The sequence below is a fragment of the Odontomachus brunneus genome, unplaced genomic scaffold (genome assembly GCF_010583005.1).
Source record: "Odontomachus brunneus isolate Ranch 3 - 2012 unplaced genomic scaffold, Obru_v1 Obru_scaffold_254, whole genome shotgun sequence".
NCBI lineage: Eukaryota > Metazoa > Arthropoda > Insecta > Hymenoptera > Formicidae > Odontomachus > Odontomachus brunneus.
Genome location: NW_022639704.1, coordinates 233,149 through 254,440, shown reverse-complemented (window position 1 = coordinate 254,440; position 21,292 = coordinate 233,149). Strand labels below are relative to the sequence as shown.

The 21,292-nt window shown below is 32.1% G+C and overlaps 4 protein-coding genes across 7 annotated transcripts; all 4 read right to left on the bottom strand.

Moving 5' to 3' along the window:
• Window positions 1-242: 242 nt before the first annotated feature.
• LOC116852745 (mitochondrial amidoxime reducing component 2-like) lies at window positions 243-5,816 on the bottom strand. Of its 2 annotated transcripts, none has more exons than XM_032833377.1 (6): window positions 5,667-5,816; window positions 4,979-5,225; window positions 3,699-3,956; window positions 3,087-3,195; window positions 2,161-2,357; window positions 243-1,417 (listed from the first exon to the last, which is right to left on the bottom strand). In XM_032833377.1, exons 2-6 carry the CDS (start codon window positions 5,155-5,157, stop codon window positions 1,198-1,200), a joined length of 963 nt encoding a protein of 320 aa, XP_032689268.1. In that variant the 5' UTR covers window positions 5,158-5,225; window positions 5,667-5,816; the 3' UTR covers window positions 243-1,197. The 2 variants fall into 2 exon arrangements, with proteins under 2 accessions (XP_032689268.1, XP_032689269.1); XM_032833378.1 differs by having other exon boundaries at window positions 4,979-5,206; window positions 5,667-5,809.
• A 625-nt stretch (window positions 5,817-6,441) lies between these two features.
• LOC116852741 (mitochondrial amidoxime reducing component 2-like) lies at window positions 6,442-11,580 on the bottom strand. 2 transcript variants are annotated; one of them, XM_032833370.1, is made up of 6 exons: window positions 11,302-11,580; window positions 10,846-11,178; window positions 9,305-9,565; window positions 9,093-9,213; window positions 8,201-8,403; window positions 6,442-7,940 (listed from the first exon to the last, which is right to left on the bottom strand). In XM_032833370.1, exons 1-6 carry the CDS (start codon window positions 11,457-11,459, stop codon window positions 7,802-7,804), a joined length of 1,215 nt encoding a protein of 404 aa, XP_032689261.1. In that variant the 5' UTR covers window positions 11,460-11,580; the 3' UTR covers window positions 6,442-7,801. The 2 variants fall into 2 exon arrangements, with proteins under 2 accessions (XP_032689261.1, XP_032689262.1); XM_032833371.1 differs by having other exon boundaries at window positions 10,846-11,196; window positions 11,302-11,578.
• A 778-nt stretch (window positions 11,581-12,358) lies between these two features.
• LOC116852742 (mitochondrial amidoxime-reducing component 1-like) lies at window positions 12,359-16,566 on the bottom strand. The gene is made up of 6 exons (XM_032833372.1): window positions 16,340-16,566; window positions 14,989-15,260; window positions 13,504-13,752; window positions 13,282-13,411; window positions 12,890-13,092; window positions 12,359-12,703 (listed from the first exon to the last, which is right to left on the bottom strand). Exons 1-6 carry the CDS (start codon window positions 16,349-16,351, stop codon window positions 12,469-12,471), a joined length of 1,101 nt encoding a protein of 366 aa, XP_032689263.1. The 5' UTR covers window positions 16,352-16,566; the 3' UTR covers window positions 12,359-12,468.
• A 406-nt stretch (window positions 16,567-16,972) lies between these two features.
• On the bottom strand, window positions 16,973-20,480 carry LOC116852744 (mitochondrial amidoxime-reducing component 1-like). Of its 2 annotated transcripts, none has more exons than XM_032833375.1 (6): window positions 20,254-20,480; window positions 19,565-20,159; window positions 18,916-19,167; window positions 18,716-18,839; window positions 18,159-18,361; window positions 16,973-18,017 (listed from the first exon to the last, which is right to left on the bottom strand). In XM_032833375.1, exons 2-6 carry the CDS (start codon window positions 19,846-19,848, stop codon window positions 17,879-17,881), a joined length of 1,002 nt encoding a protein of 333 aa, XP_032689266.1. In that variant the 5' UTR covers window positions 19,849-20,159; window positions 20,254-20,480; the 3' UTR covers window positions 16,973-17,878. The 2 variants fall into 2 exon arrangements, with proteins under 2 accessions (XP_032689266.1, XP_032689267.1); XM_032833376.1 differs by having other exon boundaries at window positions 20,273-20,480.
• Between the last annotated feature and the right edge of the window lie 812 nt (window positions 20,481-21,292).

Below are 21,292 nucleotides of genomic sequence, written 5' to 3'. Positions count from 1 at the left end.
ACGAAACTTGCAAGATCAAAGTGAAAACATTTGGCTTGCGTTAGCTCTCTCCACATTTCTCACTGCTGAGGTAACCACAAATTACCAAAAGATATCTTAATGACATCCAAAAAAGTCTAAGAGAAATAGGACGTCTTTTGAATATCTTTAAGATGTTTTTTATTAGATTGTGCTGTCTGGGGTAGCGATTTCAATTATAATCCGCTCCGACCTCCCAAATACAACGAAAAGACAAAAGACCATTACTCTTACAGGACTAATTATTATTGTCCTTACATATTTGTTACAATATTTTATTTAAATACCACTAAATATGTAAATACTCATTTCGTGAATAGATTTGAACATATTTTTTTCCGATGAAGTTCGCGCCTGTCACGATTGTCAGTCATTACTCACAAAATTCGGAAACTCGTTGACAGGAACCAAAGTGACAATATATAAGACATTCAGTATCATGCAATAATTGATTTAGAAAAAAACATAAATGCAATTATTACATTTTCTTATTTATCAGATAATATTATAATAAACAGCCGATATTTATATGCCGCATTATGTTATTGTCACAACCAGTTATCATGCAAGTAATGGCAGTATCGATTACGCAGTAATTGATTATAATAAGAGTCTAATATTTAAAATATCTAATATCGCAACCATTGCAAACATTATGAGCAGCCATTGTATGTGAGGATTCAGAAAAAATGTAAGTATCTTTATTACATTCTTACTTACCAGTGAAGAATGTAACAATTGGCCAATTATAAAAGACCAATACTTATATCGTATACTGTCATTTCGGCTTCTATCATAACCGGTCACATGCGTCAACAATGTCTCTCAATTCACGTCACCTAGAGTTTTTCTAGTCAGAGTTAGGACAGAGCATGATTATTCCCAATAGTCCCACTTCCTGTTTGTTATTTTTAAAAATAAACATTTGAGAGTGAGAGAGATGCGCTTTAAGAATGAAATGACAAAGCACGCTACATCTTTTTTCTCACCCTAATGTCTTAACTCTAACTTGAGGAACTTTCAAGTAACCTGGGGCATTGCAATTTCATAGGGAATAATATGTGCAAGTCGTTTAGGAAGTGAGTGCACTTATTAATACAATATAATAAATTATAATCGATGATTATCTTCTACTAAAACCTATCATAATCTTCACAGTGTCCATCAAAAACTTCCATATTACTTCTTTGTTAACTCATTTTTTCGTGCTGCAGCATATTTTTTCGATACAAAACCATTTATTTCATAAGACGAGGGTCCTTTAAACTTTTCTTTCTTTAGTATAGCATATACTTTATCACCAGTTTTTATTTTTCCCGATTTGATTGTTTCGCAATTTAGCGACAAAAATTGCATTCTCATTTCCATGGGGATATGAAGTGCTTTTTTACCTTCAAATCTATATTAAGAAAAAAGAAAAAATATTAATTTGCTATAAATGCTATAAATAAATATAAATTAAGATTATATATAAATATATATAAATTAAGATTTTTTTTCGCAATCGTAATGTCGTAAATCCGAGAATATTCTCGATTTGCACTAATATGCAGAGTTGGGTAAGTTTTAACTTACTTCTTTAATTAAATTAAATTTAAAATTAATAGCTTATAAAATTAATTTAGTTAAGTTAAAAGTTACATAAAAAATTAAAGTTAAAGGTTAAGTTAAGTTAAAGGTTACATCAAAATTAAAGTTAAAAGTTAATTACGCGAGGTGATATATATGTTTTTACATAATCAACGTTTTAATTGAAAATTAAATTTATGTGATATAATGAAAAGTTAGCTAATGAAAAAAATTGTAATTGGCTATTCTACAAAAAAGAATACTTTTCAAAGAGTCGGAAAAAAATTCTGCTGCCATTGTTTTTTATTTCTTCTATTTTACATTGGTAACACCTCGCAATGATTTTAATATTGATGAATTATTAATAACAGAAATTATAATATAAAATAAATTAGTAAGTTAAAGTTAATGCAGTCTAAAATAACTATAGTTCCAGTTAAAAATTGAGTCATTTAAAATTAACTTAGTTATATTAAAGAAGAGTTGTTAACCTTTTAACTTATCTTGTAACTATTTAACTAGTTATTACCCAACCCTGCTAATATAATGCATTAAGATAATGCAGGCGATTACTTCAGGCATAATCGACGAGTTTTTATAACTACGTCTCCTATCTTAAACAATTCTATTTGGTCCTCTTTGAAAGGCTGTTTGGTCGTGATAATGATATTCGGATTAAAGTTCTTCATGTCGATGTTATTTATATTTTCTTTCATCTTTTCGAACGATTCTAGTGACATTAAACGGCAAGACGATGGGTTTAACAGATTCTGAAAGGAAAATAAATATTGATCTGAACTTAATCCTTAAGCGGGTGCATTTCCCACCCAAACATTTGTGGGCGCGCGCAGTGCTGAGTACCGCATCACAAATTTATTATTTAAATGTTATAATATTTATAATATTTGAGTAAAAAAAAGATTGTCAAATCATCATAGAAATTATCATAGAAGCAAGTAAAATATATTTATAATATTATAAAAATATAACATTGAAATTTTATGTTGTCTTTTATAAAATAAATCTTTGGTTAGACGAAACACGCACCATATACTAAAAATGAAGCAGTAGCTTAAAATATTAAAGAGACACATCAACGTTCCTATTGGAAAATAACATAAAATAAGCTCTTCAAAACACTTGAAAAAAGTAAAAATAGTAATTATAAATAATTACACAATATCTTCAGAATTGATTTTCTTACAGATTATGCAGGTAACAATCTGAATACTATGATATCTACAAACAAAACTGTTACAATTGTAGCATCGATTACTCTTTGACGTGAATGAGCAATACAGAAAGACTTAATAGAGAAAGGAGTTGCTCCATCTGTAATTTTTTAGAAAAACCGATCTTTTGCAGTGCTCAGCACCGCGGCGTGCCCGCTTAAGGATTAAAAGAGCTAACAAAATCATCCGGTCATCTAGCCATTTATACTAACAGCATGTTACACACGAATCGAGACATTTCAATACCTTTTTCAAACGGTTTTTTACCTGATTACTACTGCTATCATCGTACATCCACTCAATATAATTTTGTATAATTTCCTTGGGTGCAGATAGGTCGACATATCCTAAACGTACATTAAATTCGTCTAGATAACTGTAAATCAGTTTGCATATCAAATTTCGTGGGCAAGCTAAGGTATAGTGCACGGAGAAAAATAATTTTGCTCTTTTAGCAAAATCGTCGTTGCTGCATATTCGTAGTGACATAAAAAAAAATTTAGTTGACGTAACTAATTTTACAAATTATTTGTTATCAAAGCAGAAGTAGTTTCGTTGCCAGGATAGAAAAAATTTGTTGAGTGTATTTGTCTTAAGAATCACATTAATTTGCTATTGATGCAAAGTAATATATCCTTAGCAAATTTATTTGCTATTGGAGCGAAACTGCAACTGCTTATATAAATCCATCAAGATTCTTATAGCAAAATAATTTGTAGATTCAGCAAATTATATCCAGCAAATAGTAATTAATGCTCTTAGCAAAACTTTTTGCTGTCTATATAATAACGAAAAGATTTTGCTAAACCAGCACAAAACTTGCTGGGCCAGCAAATTATTTTTCTCCGTGTGAAATATCAGACATTATGTGTTACACACTGGCTTAACCAATTGGCAACGACGTCGCCGCAATCGATGTACTTCTTCTTCACTATATATTTACTGTCCACCAACTGTATGCAAACGACTGAATGCAATTCATTTTTGTTTAATATGTCTAAGTCCAACTTGAACTTGAAATCTGATATTGATAATTCCATTTGACGTGATGTTATGATTTTTACTATTATGTGCGACAATTTGGCGGCAGAGTTATTGTAGATGCATTTGCTGTCCGCGTTGTATACTACGAGCATGCTGATGGTGTGAAATAAAAATTCTCACGTTATTTCCTGCGGTGCAGCACACATTCGCTATATAATTTCTGGGCTGGTGAAATATACGAGAATTAACTCAGCTCGACGACATTGAATTGCAACGATTTCAGCGATGTTAAGCTTGTTCCTTTTAGCTGCATTAGCCATACTGAAACTTCGATCCTTTCCCTTTCAAAGCTTAATTATATAAAGTGTCTGTGACGATAGATTAGGTTCAACTGAACACAAAGTTGCTCTACTATTTCGCAAATAATCGCATAAAATTTGGAATTATTAATTAAAAAAGCCTGGCGAATGATTGCGCTTTATACGGTGCATAGTGTAACGGTAAGTATGATTTCCATCATTTGTTTGTACTTTAAGTCATCTTGAACGAAAAAGTGCTCTATTATTTTAGCCGATAGTTAACCGCGAGGTTATCAAATAAAATTGTTAATGAAGAAGAAATTGAGAAACAGAAAGAGAAAGAGAAGTCAGAAATTTTAGTTGAACACTCTATTCATTGTTGAGATTACTGTTGAGATTAAATTTGAAGAAAGTCAATCACAGACACATATATCGGAATCTCTTTCCAAGATACCACACAGGAAAAATTTTACAGTAAAAATTAGTAAATTATCTACATTTTTCTAGAAATAAATTAGTTAATTTTTTTTATAATTTGTTAGTTTGACAAATAACCACGTAGATTTTTTTAGTTATCGATTAAAGGAAATTAGCGGATGACGTATGCATGCGGACGTACGCATGCGCGCGCGCATACACATACACACCTACACATTCACCAATCTTCTTTAATAATTCAAAATTTTACGTGGTCGTTTGCAAAATAATAGAATTTTGTGTTCAGTTTGATCTGCATGTGCACGTGCCTTTTTTTACTTATCGTCATCTTGTATATTTGTTATATTTTAAAGACTTGATTATTCACACGAGCGCGAAGCAGACGAGCGTTCAAGCTAAGGAATTAATTGTGTCGATTAATTGTGTATCGTGACTCACTTATTCCAAATACTTTCGTCGAGAACCACTCCGTTATGGCCAATATGAATTTCCGAAACATCCATAGGCTTGCATGATGACAAGGGATACACGTGCAGGTTTGAGACTTCACCGATTTCACTCCACATATTTTCACCTTCACATCCGTTGGACATTTTGTGCAGCATTTTCGACAGCATAACATCAGATATTATACGTTTATTAAATTATATTGCTTTGTCGGATAAACTGCAGGAAAATACTATGGCTAGAAAATCAGAAATTCCGATAAATTCTATATTGTGAGATATATCCTGTTTTTGAAAACTTTATCATGTACTCTCTCTTTCGATATTCTTAGTTGAAAGAGGAACGTTTGCTTTGTCACGCGATACACTGACTGAAAGTTACTAGTGGTTCTCAAACTTTTTGGTTCGCGACTATATATATAAAATATAAAAGATATAACCATCTTCTGTTCGTATACGAAATTTATAATTTATAATTTTTAGTTTAAGAAAGTTCTGTACATTTTCAAATCGATTGCTGATTTGTACATGATTTTGACTCGATTTCAACTTGATTTCTTATCGACAACAGAAATCCGAAGTGTTTTGGCAACTTCTGCTACCTGAGTCACTTCGTTCATACATTTCTTTAATTGTAAAACACTAGCCCCACAATATATAATATTTCGCACGCTACTTACGACGCTGTTTCTTAATTTGTTGGGCAAGAATCTCGTGTTACGATTCACACTCTCTTCGATCAAATTTCCTCGATCAACTGAAGAAGCAGTCGGTCACGTCTGTCGACCGCTTTCGTCACGTCGGCTTATATCTGTTTACATAGCGATAACGCTTAAAATGTTTATATTGTGTAAATTGCGTGACACGGACGCGAGCGATAGGTTGAACCACATGTTTATACCTGATCTGTTGTACTTTCTATTTATTTCCGAGCACGTTATTTATACTTCATGAAGAAGCATTTCATGTGTATGAGCGATTATTTATCTCTGAATATCAGTTCGGTAATGAAAATTCTTTTAAGCCGTAGGAATATTAATTTATTGATATCGTAATATTTCAATTATTCCTCTCGATCCTCGATGGTGGCTCATTGATCTATGGAGGATTATGTCCCGAGAATGCTCAATCACAATATCTCTCTCTCTTTCCTTATAACACAGCGATATATAATTTACGTATTGATTAATATGAAACAGATTAACAAACTAACTTATTTCTAGAAAAATGTAGATAATTTACTAATTTTTACTGTAAAATTTTCTCTGTGTGGTATCTTGGAAAGAGATTTAAATATGTGTCTGTGGTTGACTTTCTTCAAATTTCAGTTAATCTCAACAGTGGTAGAGTGTTCAACTGAAATTTTTGACCTCTCTCTCTCTCTCTCTGTCTCTCTCTCTGTCTTTCAATTTTTTCTTTATTAACAATTAGTAATCCTAAATAACAACACGCAAGTCAAATTTTTAATGATGATTTATTGAATTTTGAATAATTAGTATGTATAGCATACGTATATATGTATATATATTTGTAATTATACCAATAAATCTGTACCTGTTAAAGAGAATGATGCTCTTGACGGTAATTTGACAATGCATAGTAAGCGATATGTGTAAAAATCTAAGTTGAAGCTAATATAGTAAAATGCGACTTTCTTATAGAAAGCTTCAAGTTTTTCTTATTAAAATTGGGAAAATCGATAATCGGCATTATCTATTTTCTGATTGCTTATTTTTTTATTAACATGAATAACTTTTAATATTATTATTTCATGTGTTTCAAGATACTCGTCTTAAAAGCGTATTCTCTTAACGACAACAGAATGACTAAAAACAAGATCATAGATCTCTTTTAAAGTTTGACAGAATGTGTTAAAAAATATTGTCGCATAACAATATTAATAATTCCAATAACAATATTATTTGATATCAATAACTTTGAAGTATTTTGTCAGTATTCAATGTTAATTAAATTAATTCGGGATTTCTATCTATCTTTGTCATTTTCATACATTATTAGTCGCATTTGACCATCCAATGCATGTTAATCGATCCCTTTACTTTTCACGTATTTTGCGCGGTTAATTGCAAAAGCAACTAAGAATGTCACAGCAATTTCTACTAAACATTTTTCTCCAAAGAACAAAAGTATTAACAAGAAATGCTTATTCTACACGTTCAACTTATTTTTCACATCTTTACTCACATTGAAAAAAGGTTTCGCAATCATTAAGCCTGGATAATAATTAGTTAAATGCTTTGGTTAAGTGGTTTCAACTAAACGTGTAGATGAATATAAATAAATAACTTTGTAAATATTTATAAATAATTTTAGTAAAACTTGGTATCTTGTTAAGGCTTGGCGACTTACGAATTTATGTAATACGCATCACCAAGCCGTTCGTTAAACAAAACTTATTGTTTAGTAACATCATATATTACATTATAAGATATATATGCAAAATAACTAAATATTTAACAGTCAAACTATTCAGTTATTATTACCAAATTATTTGGTATTAAATTTACTAAATAATTTAATTAATTCAAATAAATGAACAATTTGTGTTACTAATTGTCTTGTAATCATTACCAGATGGTTATATGGTAATATTACTATACATGATACCAGTTACACTTATAAATATTGTACTGAAACGCTTAACCAAATGCATTTGTTAACTGTTACAAAGCCTTTTTTTCAGTGCACGCGCATTACATTATCGCTTTTGCATCACGCGAACAATTGTCTAGGTAATCAAAGAAATTAAATAAAAAAAAATAATTAATCTGAAATTCTCTAAATATCTTTAAAGCTAATTGTCTTCTTCCTCGAGGACGTACACATTATCGCCTTCTTTCACCGGCCACGGGAATAGTACTTCGCAATGCAGTAACATCTTTTCCTTTTTCATATCTATGGACATGTCTGTAAAGTTGATTTGTGACTTCGATCTAAGCCAAGAAAAAAACACACGTTGCATAGATAACAATAATGATAATAATAATAAAGATAAAGATGTCAGAGACTATTTCTATCTCGGAATTGTCGCAAAATATTCTAGGTCTGTGTCCGAAAAAATGAAACGCATACCGTGATTGTAATTTGCGCCCTTGAACGTTACGGCTAAAGATATATATATATATATATATATATATATATATATATATATATATATATATATATGATAAACACGCGTATACGTTTATTTTACCTTTTCCACGGTTTGACATTATTGCAGATCGCATTTCCAATTTTGATCTCTTGCCACTTTATCTCATTGAACGGTTTTTCAAAAGTCGAAATAAAAATGTTTGGACGTAACATTTGCAGCGAAGTGTATGGTAATATTTTCTCTACTTCTTTGAACGATGTGCTTGATAATAACGTCAAACACGGAATATTTTCGAAGGGTATCTGCGGAGAATAAATGCCTCGAAAGTTGTATCAGACTAAAGATATAACATCTCAATGTCGGGATGATGTTACACGAGGTGCACAATGGACATAATTAGCGTGCAGGCTGATTTCAATCGAATTGCATAGTTTACGTTAATTGGAAAAACAGAAAAAACCCGATTGGATTCCAGGTAGACGAAGCAAACGCAAATTTATCAACACTTTACTAGTTGTGCGTAAATGTTGTATAATTCTTTCCTTTACCCTCTCCCCTCTTCCCATGTATGGCTCTCTCTCTCTCTCTCTCTCTCTCTCTCTCTCTCTCTCTCTCTCTCTCTCTCTCTCATATAATACTTATATTTATCGCATAAAACAACGAAAAAAATTCGAAAGAAATACGAAGAAATTATCAGAATTTGTTATATGAGAGTAACTCTTAATAAATTCGTTATTGCATCAATATAACAAACAATTTATCATCATTATATGATGTAAAGGTAATATGGTGATGTGAAGGTAAAATTTAATATTGTACATTTGTTTTATAGATATAATTGAAAGACTATAAAGAGTTTTTATCGTTGATTGGGTCACGTCATGATAATTATGACAGTCTACCTGGGATCATTCGATTGCAGTTGTTAATGAATAAACGTCTCGCAATTCGGGACACTATACTAACACACTGTTAACACAGTTAATACTACCATCATATTTTTGCAATTCTGATTTTCCAAATTTAAGCTGTGGTATTGGTGCATAAATGTTTTTTGTGGCTTTAAATCGCGTAATAAGTATCCCAAACGCAAATTCCAGTTTTTGGTGTAGCTACAAAGCAATTAATTAGCATTTAATGCACATGTTAAATAACACATGAAATATCACAGCGTATGTTGCGAAAATGATTAACTGCTCACACCTCTTAAGCCACTCGGCCGCCATTTGGCCGCAGTCTGAGACTTCTACTTTGACTAAAAATTCATGAGCGAATGACATTATACATGTCTTACGGTTTTTATCGACCACGAAGTTCTTTAAAACCAGAGGCATGCTTTCCACATTTACATCTTTCAGTATTATTGTATTTTCATCTTTTATTGAGATTATCATGTTTGTAAAATTATGCATCTCATTGTCTGTTTCAATTATATTGGTCTTCTCGTCGTACACTACAAACATACTGATAGTACAAATTAAAAGTTTAAGAAGCTATCATGATTCGCTTGAGAAACCTCTCCTACAACTAAATATTTTTATGTAATTGTATGAAACAGATATAGATCGTTTGTGTGTGGGCATAGAAAGAAAATTAATATAATATTTTGCTTGAGTATTGATTTTGCGAAAAATATTGTTTCAATCAGAAATGGCTTCTATTGGTCTAAATATTACATTAATTTAGTTAGACTCTATTTGACCTTATTTCTAAAGATAGAAAGAAAAATTACATATGACTCATATATATATATATATATATATATATATATATATATATATATATATAAATTCATCATAAATTCATCATAAACATCAAATTTATTCAAAATAAATTTTAAATTCTAATAAGTTTTAACATTTTAATCAAGAATATTAAATTAAGAGGATCAAAAATGTAGCTTTGAAATTAAAATGAAAAGATTTTGAATTTTTTGTATTTTTGGATAACGTGCTTTTTTAGACGTACTTCCTCGTTTACTAAATTGAAAAACTCGAAAAATTAAGTTCAGGACAGCAGAAAATGTGAACTAATATGCAGACGATCTCAAGCCCGGCAGTATAGTCACGTAAAATATAAAATAATTTGCAAAAGCTCCTTCAATGAAGCCAAACTTGTAGCTATTATTGCGTATTTCTTATTTATTGATCATAGCTTTATTTGTTAATGGAAAGCTGCAATAGCTTAATATAATAAGCAGTTTATTAATAGAAAATGGTCCGTCGGAATGTGCAAGACAAGAACTATTTCAAGGCACAATGTAAGATATGTATAAACCTAATTGTGCTCTCCAAATATCTTGATATCTCACTCAAAACAAGTGAAAAATGACAGTATTTCCACTAAGAATAATAGTGAAAATATTGCCATTTGAAATCGCAAGAATAAATGTTTCACTCAAGCTTGAAGTGAATTCTGACTTTATATGAGCGAATATTTTCAATCGATCAGAACGAATATGTGACGATAGAGTCACCCTTCAATCATCAGATTCAATTTTGAGTGAGAATATTCACTCAACGATTCAGAGAAAAGAACTCACTTGATATAAATGAAAAATTTTACTCGAATTCGAGTGGTCGCACTACCTTTCGAGTGATTTCACTCTAAGATTATTGGAGAGTACAATGTATACTTCCGTTCTTTTCGAGCATGAATTTCGACAGACGAATGCGTCTCACGAGTCCAATTAACTGCTGTCGTAAGAGGTTAAGATGGTGAATTATCAAATACATGGTACTAACTGATTTCGTATTGGTACTCCATTGTTACATCCAACTATTTCGTTGCGATGAATATAACACGACATAACATTCTGCGCAGTGGCCACATTTACCAGTGGATACACGAATAAGTGCTTCACTACTCCAACTTTGCGCCACTTTAAGGAAGGATTATTAATGTGTCGCTTATGGTATTTCTTCAATATGGTGAGATTCTGCATTAGTTTCTTAAATTCGCAAGATAACTTCCATTTCTTTGTGGAAAAGAATGACAAAATAATTGAACGTATGCGAATAATTAGCGATTGCTGCTGTTTGAAATTGCCAGCGTTCTTATTGAAAACCGCATTCTCTCTGAAACGTCACGGCAAGCTACCGTTTATTTCGCAATGATTCGTGGATCACAAAATGTTCAGCGTCATTATGTCTTGCGGAACGCGTTCAAACGAGCGAATATATGTCGGGACTGCTACTTACATGGTTGTTTGATGTAATGCATTTCCGTTGCCGAAACTCCATTCATCTTTTATTCGTATTTTGTCGTTATCTTTTTGACGATATCGTAAAATACCCATTGTGCGATAATAACAGATAATTATTCGTTCCTTAACGTCAGTGTAATGAATTATGTGCATAGATGCTTCTTAATCTCGTGTTCGACTAGCCAAGACCTCGCGACGATTTCAAACTGTTCTTGCTCCACTTCGCTCGCTCGTCGGTATTGTGATGATTTGTATATCTTTAAGACGGTTAACGGTCGAAATTTATATCGTGCGAGAAACGCAAACGATAAATCGTCAATGTTTACCTATACATAGAAAAAAAATGTTACAATCAAGTAAACATAATAATGCTTGTTCTTCACTTTTAAATCAAGCAGTACTTTTATTAATTTAAGTATATCTTGATGAGTTTCGCAGCAAATATTTATCTTAACGCATTGTAATATCTTAATTTATAAACAAAATTTTGGCATCAGTACTAATTTATTTTCTTGAGCTTAAGAGATCACAGGACCATGACAAGAGTAAAAATTAAATAAAAGTTGTAGAGAGAGAGAAAGAAAGAAAATTGTAAAAAGAGTAAATTAATAGAAGTATAAATGTTTTATTATGTATGTCTATTAACAATATATCTTGGTATAAAACAAATTAGATATTTTATGTAGAATATTAACATCACTGTGACACCCTTACTGACACTCATGATGGAAAGCCTACTAATAAGCTCTCAGACATTGAAGTGTTAAAAGTCGGATATACAAGTATTATTAGCCTTGTTACAGTAAAATAGTTGCGCTAGTTGCGGGAATGAAACGTTTGGAAATTACTTATGACGATCTCGATTTTTCATATTTTTCTGAAACTGTTTCTCAGGAACGATTTTGCAGGAAATTAATGAAATGCTTCTTTTATATATGGGAGATTTATTGCGATAATCGGCATTGCGCAGGGAGAAAATAAAATCAGAAAAATAATTCGAATAGGAATTTATTGAAAAACATTGTAATACATAACATATTAATTTTTCTTAAATAAAATAAGTTTTCTTTATATAAAATAAGTAAAAAATGTATATAAGTTGCAATAATTAATAAATAGAACGAAAAATATCACAAAATATCGGTATTCATTGAGGTACAACTTACTCGCTCTTTTTGGCAATTCTCAGTATCATCTTCAACCGGCTTAATCGGTCAAAAGAAATCGGATTAAAGAATTTTGAGATGTGTTTGAAAATATCCCTTTTTGGGCATGTGTATATATATACATCATCGTCTTGCTTCATTTCACCCGGAAATAATACGTGGCAATATAACAACTGTAGTTTAGCTTTCATCTCCGCAGGAATGTGTTCCGGAGGAACATTCGTTTCGAGTCTAAAACGAGAAAAATAATGCGCGTGAGCACTGTAGACTTTCAATTAGACTTTCTCGTCACGATCTTTAATGACAGGATCGCATGAACTTTCAAAAACATTCTAGGTCTATGTTAATCCGAAAAAAGAAACGCGTGGAATAAAGAAACGCGTGGAATATAGCCAGTATAAACGCAAGTGTATTTACTTCGTCCACGGTTTAACGTTCTTAAGAGTTACTTCGCCGATCCGGATCCAATCCCATTCAACCTCCTCCAACGGTTTTGTTAGATCAATAACAATGTTCGGATTAAACTGGACGTTGGAAGTATCATGGCTCGTAATTTCATTAAATCGCTGGAGCGATGACAATATCAGCAACCTGCACTCTGGTAGGATATTCTGGGGCATCTAAGAAAGATAAGCGCTTTAAGTTGCGTATAGCAGAAATTTAAAATCAGGACTTTGCGGAAAAACAATAAGATAGTCATAAGATACATCGTACATTGAACATGAAACATCTTTGCCGGTATATATTACGTTATTTCCGCTTAACTGTCAATGCTAATGGACCCTTGTAACTCATAATGTGTTAGTTACCTCGATATTTTTATCGTTGATGTTACAAATGTAGGAATCACACAACTCTTTCATGTAAGGCCAAAATATTTTTCGCAAAAGTGGCGACTGTATAATGCATCCTAAACCTATATCGGTTTTGTTCAGATACCTGTAAATTATTCTATTAGTATTCAATTCTTTGTAGGTAAATTGTAAGTAAAATGTAGACGCAGAACGTCATAGAAATGATTGTTCGTATACATTGATAACCATGCGGCGGCTTCATCGCCGCAATCAGTAAATTTGATCTTAGGCAGAAATTCCTCGGCGGGATTCATACATTCGATGATATTGATTTTCTTCGTTATCTCCCTTAAATCTATGTCTAATAGAGACATATTTGGTGCTGATAATTGCACTATGAATTGATTCTTAATTTTTATATTAACAAGTCTCAGTTGCTTATCGGTTTGTACGTCTTTCGTGTTCGTATTGTACACCACGAACATGCTAATATAGCGCAAAGATAAAAATTCCATATATTATTTTCAAGTTTATACAACAGAAATTATGAAGTATGATACAAAAAATACTCGGTCTGCGTAAGCTGTTTATCTTGTAACTAACAATACACGGAAAAAAGGATTTGCTGAAAGAGCAAACTAATTTGCTATATATAGACAGTTAATTCGTTGTATTAGCTACTTTTTCTTTGCTGCAGGAACCTATTTCCTTGCTATGATAACAAGAAAATTTTCTCCTACAGTAAGAAAAGTGATTAACGCAGCAAATTTGCTACAGATGGACAACTAAACATAATTCACTGCTTTAACTATTTTTGTTGTTGCAGAAGCAGATTTTCTTGTTATCCTAGCAAAGAAATTGGCTCCTGCATCAAAGAAAAAGTGACTAACACAGCAAATTATGTTTATATTGTCCATATGTAGCAAAACTTTTTTCTGTATATAATACGGAATAACATGGTCATCATTCGTGATTTGAGTCTGTTTTAGTAAGTTATTTTTATAGTGGTTTATATCATCTGATTCTATACACAGAGAAAGAAATTTAGAGAAAGAGGCAAATTTTTTCTAATTTTGATAGAAGTGGGGTCATTTAATGACGCTACAAAACTCTATTAATCATTTATACGAAAATGTTCGACCAATGAACTTGGGTTTAATAATCCAGGGTCAATTAATTCAGATCCAGTTGAATACGCTATATATGAAATTTTGCTATAAATTTTGCTTTAAAATATCGATAAAAAAAAACTAAAACTTTTAAAAATAATCTTTGGAAAATTATTCTAAATAAGACAAATGATTTGATGTGAAACAGTGTGTTGATACGTTGCTTTTTAATCAGATTTATCTTAAAAATCGCTTAATCGGGTAAGGAAAATAAAATTATAAAACTCCAAAGAAATAATATTTTGAAACAATCTTAACGATAACCAAATAAGTAATGGTCACATTGTATCACAAATATCACAAATATCACAAATATCACAAATTTCTTTCTCCTTCATCTCTATTAAATATAGAATTGTCTATGCATTTTTTTATCATATTTCGTAAAATCATCTTGATTTATACAATAAATGTGATGTGTTCTGTGAATAATCAAATACGCAAAGATATTATATATATATAATATCAAAGATATTATATCATAGTGATTATTGTTGATTTAAATGAATTTCGCAGCTCTCTTGAGAAATAAATGTTTGAATATCGCGCTTACTTATCTCTGTATATAAAGTTGTCGATAACCGAAAGATGCTCGTTATAATTTAATTTCTGAACCATTATTCTATTTTCAATTGACAACAGTGGATAAACGAAAATCGTGTCGACTGTGCCGACCTTTCTCCATTTTTTTTTCTTGTACAATTTTTTCAAAGTTTCTTTCGAAATAGGCCATATTAGATGAAACTTCTTTTTGCTGAAATCTTTATCATGTACTTGTTTTACTACGACACAAACAGTTGTGATGCAGACAAATGCTATCCAAACCTGAAAAAATTTCAACGTATTTATCAATAAATATTTTCTCTCCTTTCTGTGTTATTACAATATATTATACACAGAGAAAAATAATCTGCTGGCCCAGCAAATTTTCTGCTGGTTTAGCAAAATCTTTTCGTTATTATATGGACAGTAAAAATATTTGCTAAGAGTACTATTTGCTGGATATAATTTGCTAAATCTACAAATTATTTTGCTATAAGAACGATGATAGATTTATATAAGCAATTGCAGTTATGCTCCGATAGCAAATAAATTTGCTAAAGTTACAGTATTTTGCATCAATAGCAAATTAACGTGATTCTTAGGACAAATATATTCAACAAATTTTTTCTATCCTGGCTATGAAACTACTTCTGCTCTGATTCTTAGGACAAATACATTCAACAAATTTTTTTTTCTATCCTGGCAATGAAACTACTTCTGCTCTGATAACGAATAATTTATAAAATTATGTCAACTAAATTTTTTTGATGTCACTACGAATATGCAGTAACAACGACGATTTTACTAAAAGAGCAAAATTATTTTTCTCCATGTATTCTTCAACAAATTCCGAATGATGAACGATTCTCGCCATTGTTTTGTCTCGCGAAGATCGCTGTATTTTATTTATTGTGGTATTTATTAAAATACAAAAAGCCGAGTACACTTTGTATACATTAGACTTGTGTTTGACATTTGTTTAGAAAGGAACAATTGATAGGAATATGATTAACCCATCGTGTGTTTCGTGGATCATCTTAGGAACAGTTAAACAGTCAATGATTCTATGCTTTCCTCCGTATTTTACGGAAAAAAAGTTACAAACATTGGAGACTACAACACATTTTAAATAGAAAGTAGAGACCTTAAATATTGAGAAAAAAATTTGTCCCGATTTCATTTACTCACACAGAGGATTAAAAAAATTTTAATTTCAGCGTAGACATGCATTGAAATACACACAATAATAATCGTGTTTTGTTACGGGACAGCATAATTGTTGAGAGGACAATAGCATACAACGTTATACACGAAGAGAACTCGAAACTAATTCGGCACAATCAACGGAGAATACAGCTTACCTGGCCGATCATGATCCTTTCCGAAAGAATTGTCAGTTTTATTCGTTCTTTTGAATTTTTTCCCTTTTTAAATTTCTGCGTGTATAATGCCAAACGTTACATAAACATTACTATATAGCAAGACCTAAAGATCTGGTCTGTTCTTATTGTTTGCTTATGATCAGGATTTTTCGAGATTCAATGTTTCTCAGTCGTGGTGCTCCTTTCGACTAAGCGAGATATCGGGGAAGCATATCGTTGGCTGTTCACACTGATTGTTCTTATGTTTACACTACGACGATCTATATTTCATTTCACGGTTGGCTAGAAAGATGTTTATGTTATCAGTTTAATTAAACTGGCGTTCTGTAGAAACGGCGAATATTGCCGTTTATCTCCTTCTCGATGTTTTACAGCAGATTTTCATTTTATGTTTCACGAGGAATAGATTATATCGCGAGCTGGGTATATCTCTGAAATATCGGCTCGCAGCTACAAAGACACCTCATTCCATACATTAGTTCATAGCCACAAACTCATTTCATGCTTTAGCTATTCAAGAATAAGATGCGCGAAATTATCACTTTTGTGCGCAGAAGATTACTATTGATTGCAAATTAGCAATTAGGAGCAATTACAGTAAAGTGTTTAATGTAAGGATTGATGTAATTTATTGTAATAAATAATGTAATTATTATTAGTATAATTATTATTAGTCAAGACAACTCTCGTTAGTAGAATTTCATAACAACATAATTATGAACATGAAAATTTTACTGGCGGCAAATCATATTATTTCTTACTTATTTTTATTAACGGAGAATTCTAACTTAATTTATTAGTTTCTTTCGCGTAATATATTATACGATGAAACCAAATGAAGATGATGATCCAACGTGAGAAAGTTAAAAACGTATCAAAAAGAATATACATATATGTATAAATGTATGTATGTGTACACAGAAAAAAGAATTTGCTGCAACAGCAAACTAATTTGCCACATATGGACAGTAAAATACATAATTCGCTGTGTTAGCTACTTTTTCTTTGGTGCAGGAACCTATTTCCTTGCTTGATAACAAGAAAGTCTGCTCTTATAACAAGAAAAGTGCTAATGCAATAAATTTGCTACAGTTATGTTTAGTTGAACTAAACATAATTCATTAATTTAGCTACTTTTTTGTTGCAGGGGCAGATTTTCTTGTTATTATAGCAAGGAAATTGGTTCCTGCAGCAAAGAAAAAGTGGCTAACACAGCAAATTATGTCTAGTTGTATATGTAGCAAATCTTTTTTTTTCATGTATGCATGATGTATGTATACGTGTATACATACATCATATATATGTACACACACATACATTTATGGGATTATAAAATCTTTAATTTTCATGCTTATAGTAAAGGCTGATGTTTCTTTGTTTCAAGCGCGCATGACACAATTTCACTTCACATTTTTAATTACGTTTCACGTGAGAAGAGTCATCATCACTTATTCGGTCAATAATGCGTTACTCTATATAGGAAAAACTAATAAATTGCATTAAAATTCCACTAGCTATTTAATTCTTGTGCGGTATATGGACCCAAATGTCATCCCCTACTTTCACTTCGCCCGGCTGATATAGTTCACAATGTATTAACAGCAGATCCGATTTCATGTCTGTGGGCCAGTATCTCGGGCTAATCTTCAAATTAAACCTGAGGAAAAAAATAATGTACATATTCAAGACATTTCCTAATTAGAAGAAGATACTTCATAGCGTTTGTCGTAAGGATTCATAAAGCACGTAGAGTGTAAACTCAGTGCGTGGAATTTAATTGACGAGCTCATGTAATTACCTCGGCCACGGGTTGACATTCCTGATGATCGCTTTGCCGATCTTAATCCACTCCCATTTGTCTTCTAAATGCAACCATCGTGCCAATACGATAATATTCGGTGTAAATTCTATGAAATCTCTAATGGGATACGTATGTTTATGTATCTTCATGTACGATTGGTATATACACATTTTGTAAGTCGGCATATCTGAAAATGATAACTGAAGAGCACAAATACTTTATTTGATTGAAATCTCACGTTTCTCGAATTCAGAATAACATGTCGCGAAATGCCATGAATTCTATGAAGAGGTATTCTAGTTTAAAAAGTTGCAAAACAGATATCTTTTCGAAATTTCTTAAAGAGAGTCAAATTCAATTTAATAATTTTTTTATACTTAAAATAATTATTAATAGTATATCTAAAAAGTTTATTTTTATATCATTATACATTCCTTTGAAAAGAATTTTTATATCATTATACATTCCTTTGAAAAGAATTTGTGAAAAGCTCCTATTTTTCGACTATCTAGACTAAGACATCTCCTTAATTATCATTAATTCTTCTTAATTACCATGATAGACGTCTCATCTCTTTTTGCTTTGTATGCTTTTCTCACACTTTCCCAAAATGTTTTTCGCATTGTTGGAGGTGTGTGGACAGTGAGTGCCAATCTTAAACCCCGTTTGTTACAAAGCCTATAAATTTCTTCATTTTAAAGGCCGACTATTATTTACGGACAATAACGTGAAACGAAAATGATCGAATATGTACCTGGATATCCAGTTAGAGACACGCTCACCGCAATCGCGACCCATTACTTTAACTAGAAATTTATTAGAGAACGATGTGGTGCATTCGATTAGAGGATTATTCTGAATCGTATCCAAATACAAACTTATGCCGTACGTCGTTAAAGGTTGCAAAAATATTTCGGTTTTGCTCTTGTATTCTAACATCACTTGCAAATTGAGATTCAAGCTGGTTTGTACGCACATGCTTTCCGCATCGTATACAAATAATAAGCTAATAGTACAGAGTAAAATATCGTTAATTAGTTTCAGCATTATTCTTTGCAGACAGTGTAACGAAGGTTGTTTGTATATTAATCTTTAACATCATAGTATTTTACCATCAAAATCTCTTATATGTAGTTCAGAAGGTATTAAAGATATAAATTAGAAATAGCACGCTAACGTCTTCAGAAACACATATAAAAGTGTCAACTTTAATTGCAAATATCTCAGGCCTCGAATGATTAATGTCTTTATAATTGTACAAGCTATTATACAAGCAATTATATAATATTTCAATGCATATGTGCAAGTTTGATCATATTGTCACTAAACTCGTTTCATGACACAACTACCTTAATTACCAACGAAGTCAATAAGACGTCAGCTATTTCGTACATCGCACTTACTTATGATGCTTCAGTATGTGGCTCTTGTCCGTGGCATTTTTAGGTCCAAGGAATTCGAATTCACTGCTCATGATACTCGTCTCCGTCACTGACATAATCGGATTCGTACAAAGGCGTGCAACTTTACCGACTTTGCACCAAAACGGTTCGCCTAATTCGCGGTGCATCTGATTTCTTCTTCGTTCTTGCAGTGTCTGGTTTAGGCCGAGTAGTCTGAATATAGCGTTCATCATTTTTTGTATCCATTGCCATATATCCACGTAAATAATCATGAACGTATGCATTTTGAATTTCCAAAAATATCGGAAAATTTCCAATAAAAGTCAAAGAAGTTATAAAATCGTAAAATTGCTGGGAAAATGGTCGATTTCGGAAGTTGGAACACTGGAAGTCGATCGTGAAACGTCTTTAGAGTGCTACCTAGTGAGAAGTAAACATTTTTGGACTTGAAACCATTTGAAAATGTTCCCTTTTCGCACAATTTTATACTGGAGGAAAATATTCACGATCGTTTCGCTAATTCCAGTTAGTTTTTTCTTAGTCGGTCAATAAATTAGATAATTTTTCGCTTTGAATAATTTTTGTTCTTCCGATCCTGCAAAGAACGTAATGAAGTAACAAATGGGAAATATTATTTACGCGGTTTAAAATATGATCGTATCCATTAAATCGTTGCTAGTCTTACTCACTTTCGGTTGCTTCACTTACAATCGTATTATGTTAGATATTTCTCTCTATTGTGTTGTCGAAGAGTAAAATTCGTCAAGTACGTGTCTGTGCCGATCTTACACGGTTTCTCAACCAATCGACTATTTGCGTCGAAATGAATTCAGCAATTCGCGTATCGATAAGTTTGATTACGCGTTGTTGCTCTGACGATTTATTCCTTCGTAACGAACGTTCGAAGTGTTTACATTTCAAACGTCGCGAACGATAGAACTGAACATAGCTATTACTGAACATAAACTGTTTGTATAATTATTATAAGTAAATATTGATTTAAATCAGATCGAAAGCATATATAGGGTGAGAAACGATAAAGGACTTTCTTATTCAATTTGACTTAATATACAGAAATATAGCGGTAAACGTTGCCATCACAGCTCATCTACCATATGGCGCGTAATTATTCACGAATCGTCTTTGATCAATAACTCAAAATTCTATTATTTAACGACTTAATATTAATTATATACTGATCATAATTCTAGGCTCACTCTACTATAATATTTACATGTTTAGAATTGTTAAGGATCGAATGAAGTCGATTGAATTAAGAGCGCGCGTTCAACGATGCCTTGAATTCGCGACAATCTCAGGCGTGTCGCTAAAACGCGCGATGCGTGCAGCCTATTCTCCCACTCGGAGAATCGCATGTCGTTCAAAGCTGATACTGTTTCGTTGCCGTTAAAATTTTTGCGAGTGCGAGCGAAACAAGTCTCATTTTGTCAATCCGTCAGCGAAGTCTGTCTCCGCGATGGGTCTCATTAGCATCTTTCGCGATTGGGTGCGAGGGCAGATTGGGTCAAGTCGATTTATGCTCGCTCAACCTTCAAGGACGTTGTCGACCATCATGTTCGATTCACGGGCCACGGTGGTTGTTTCAATCGTTCTTCCGGTCAGAACATCGTCACTCTCGACGTCCAGGACTCAGCTCAAAATTCATAAACTAAGAAAGGTGCATCACTCTAATTAATCAGCGGATGCCCGCTTCAACTCGTCCTTACG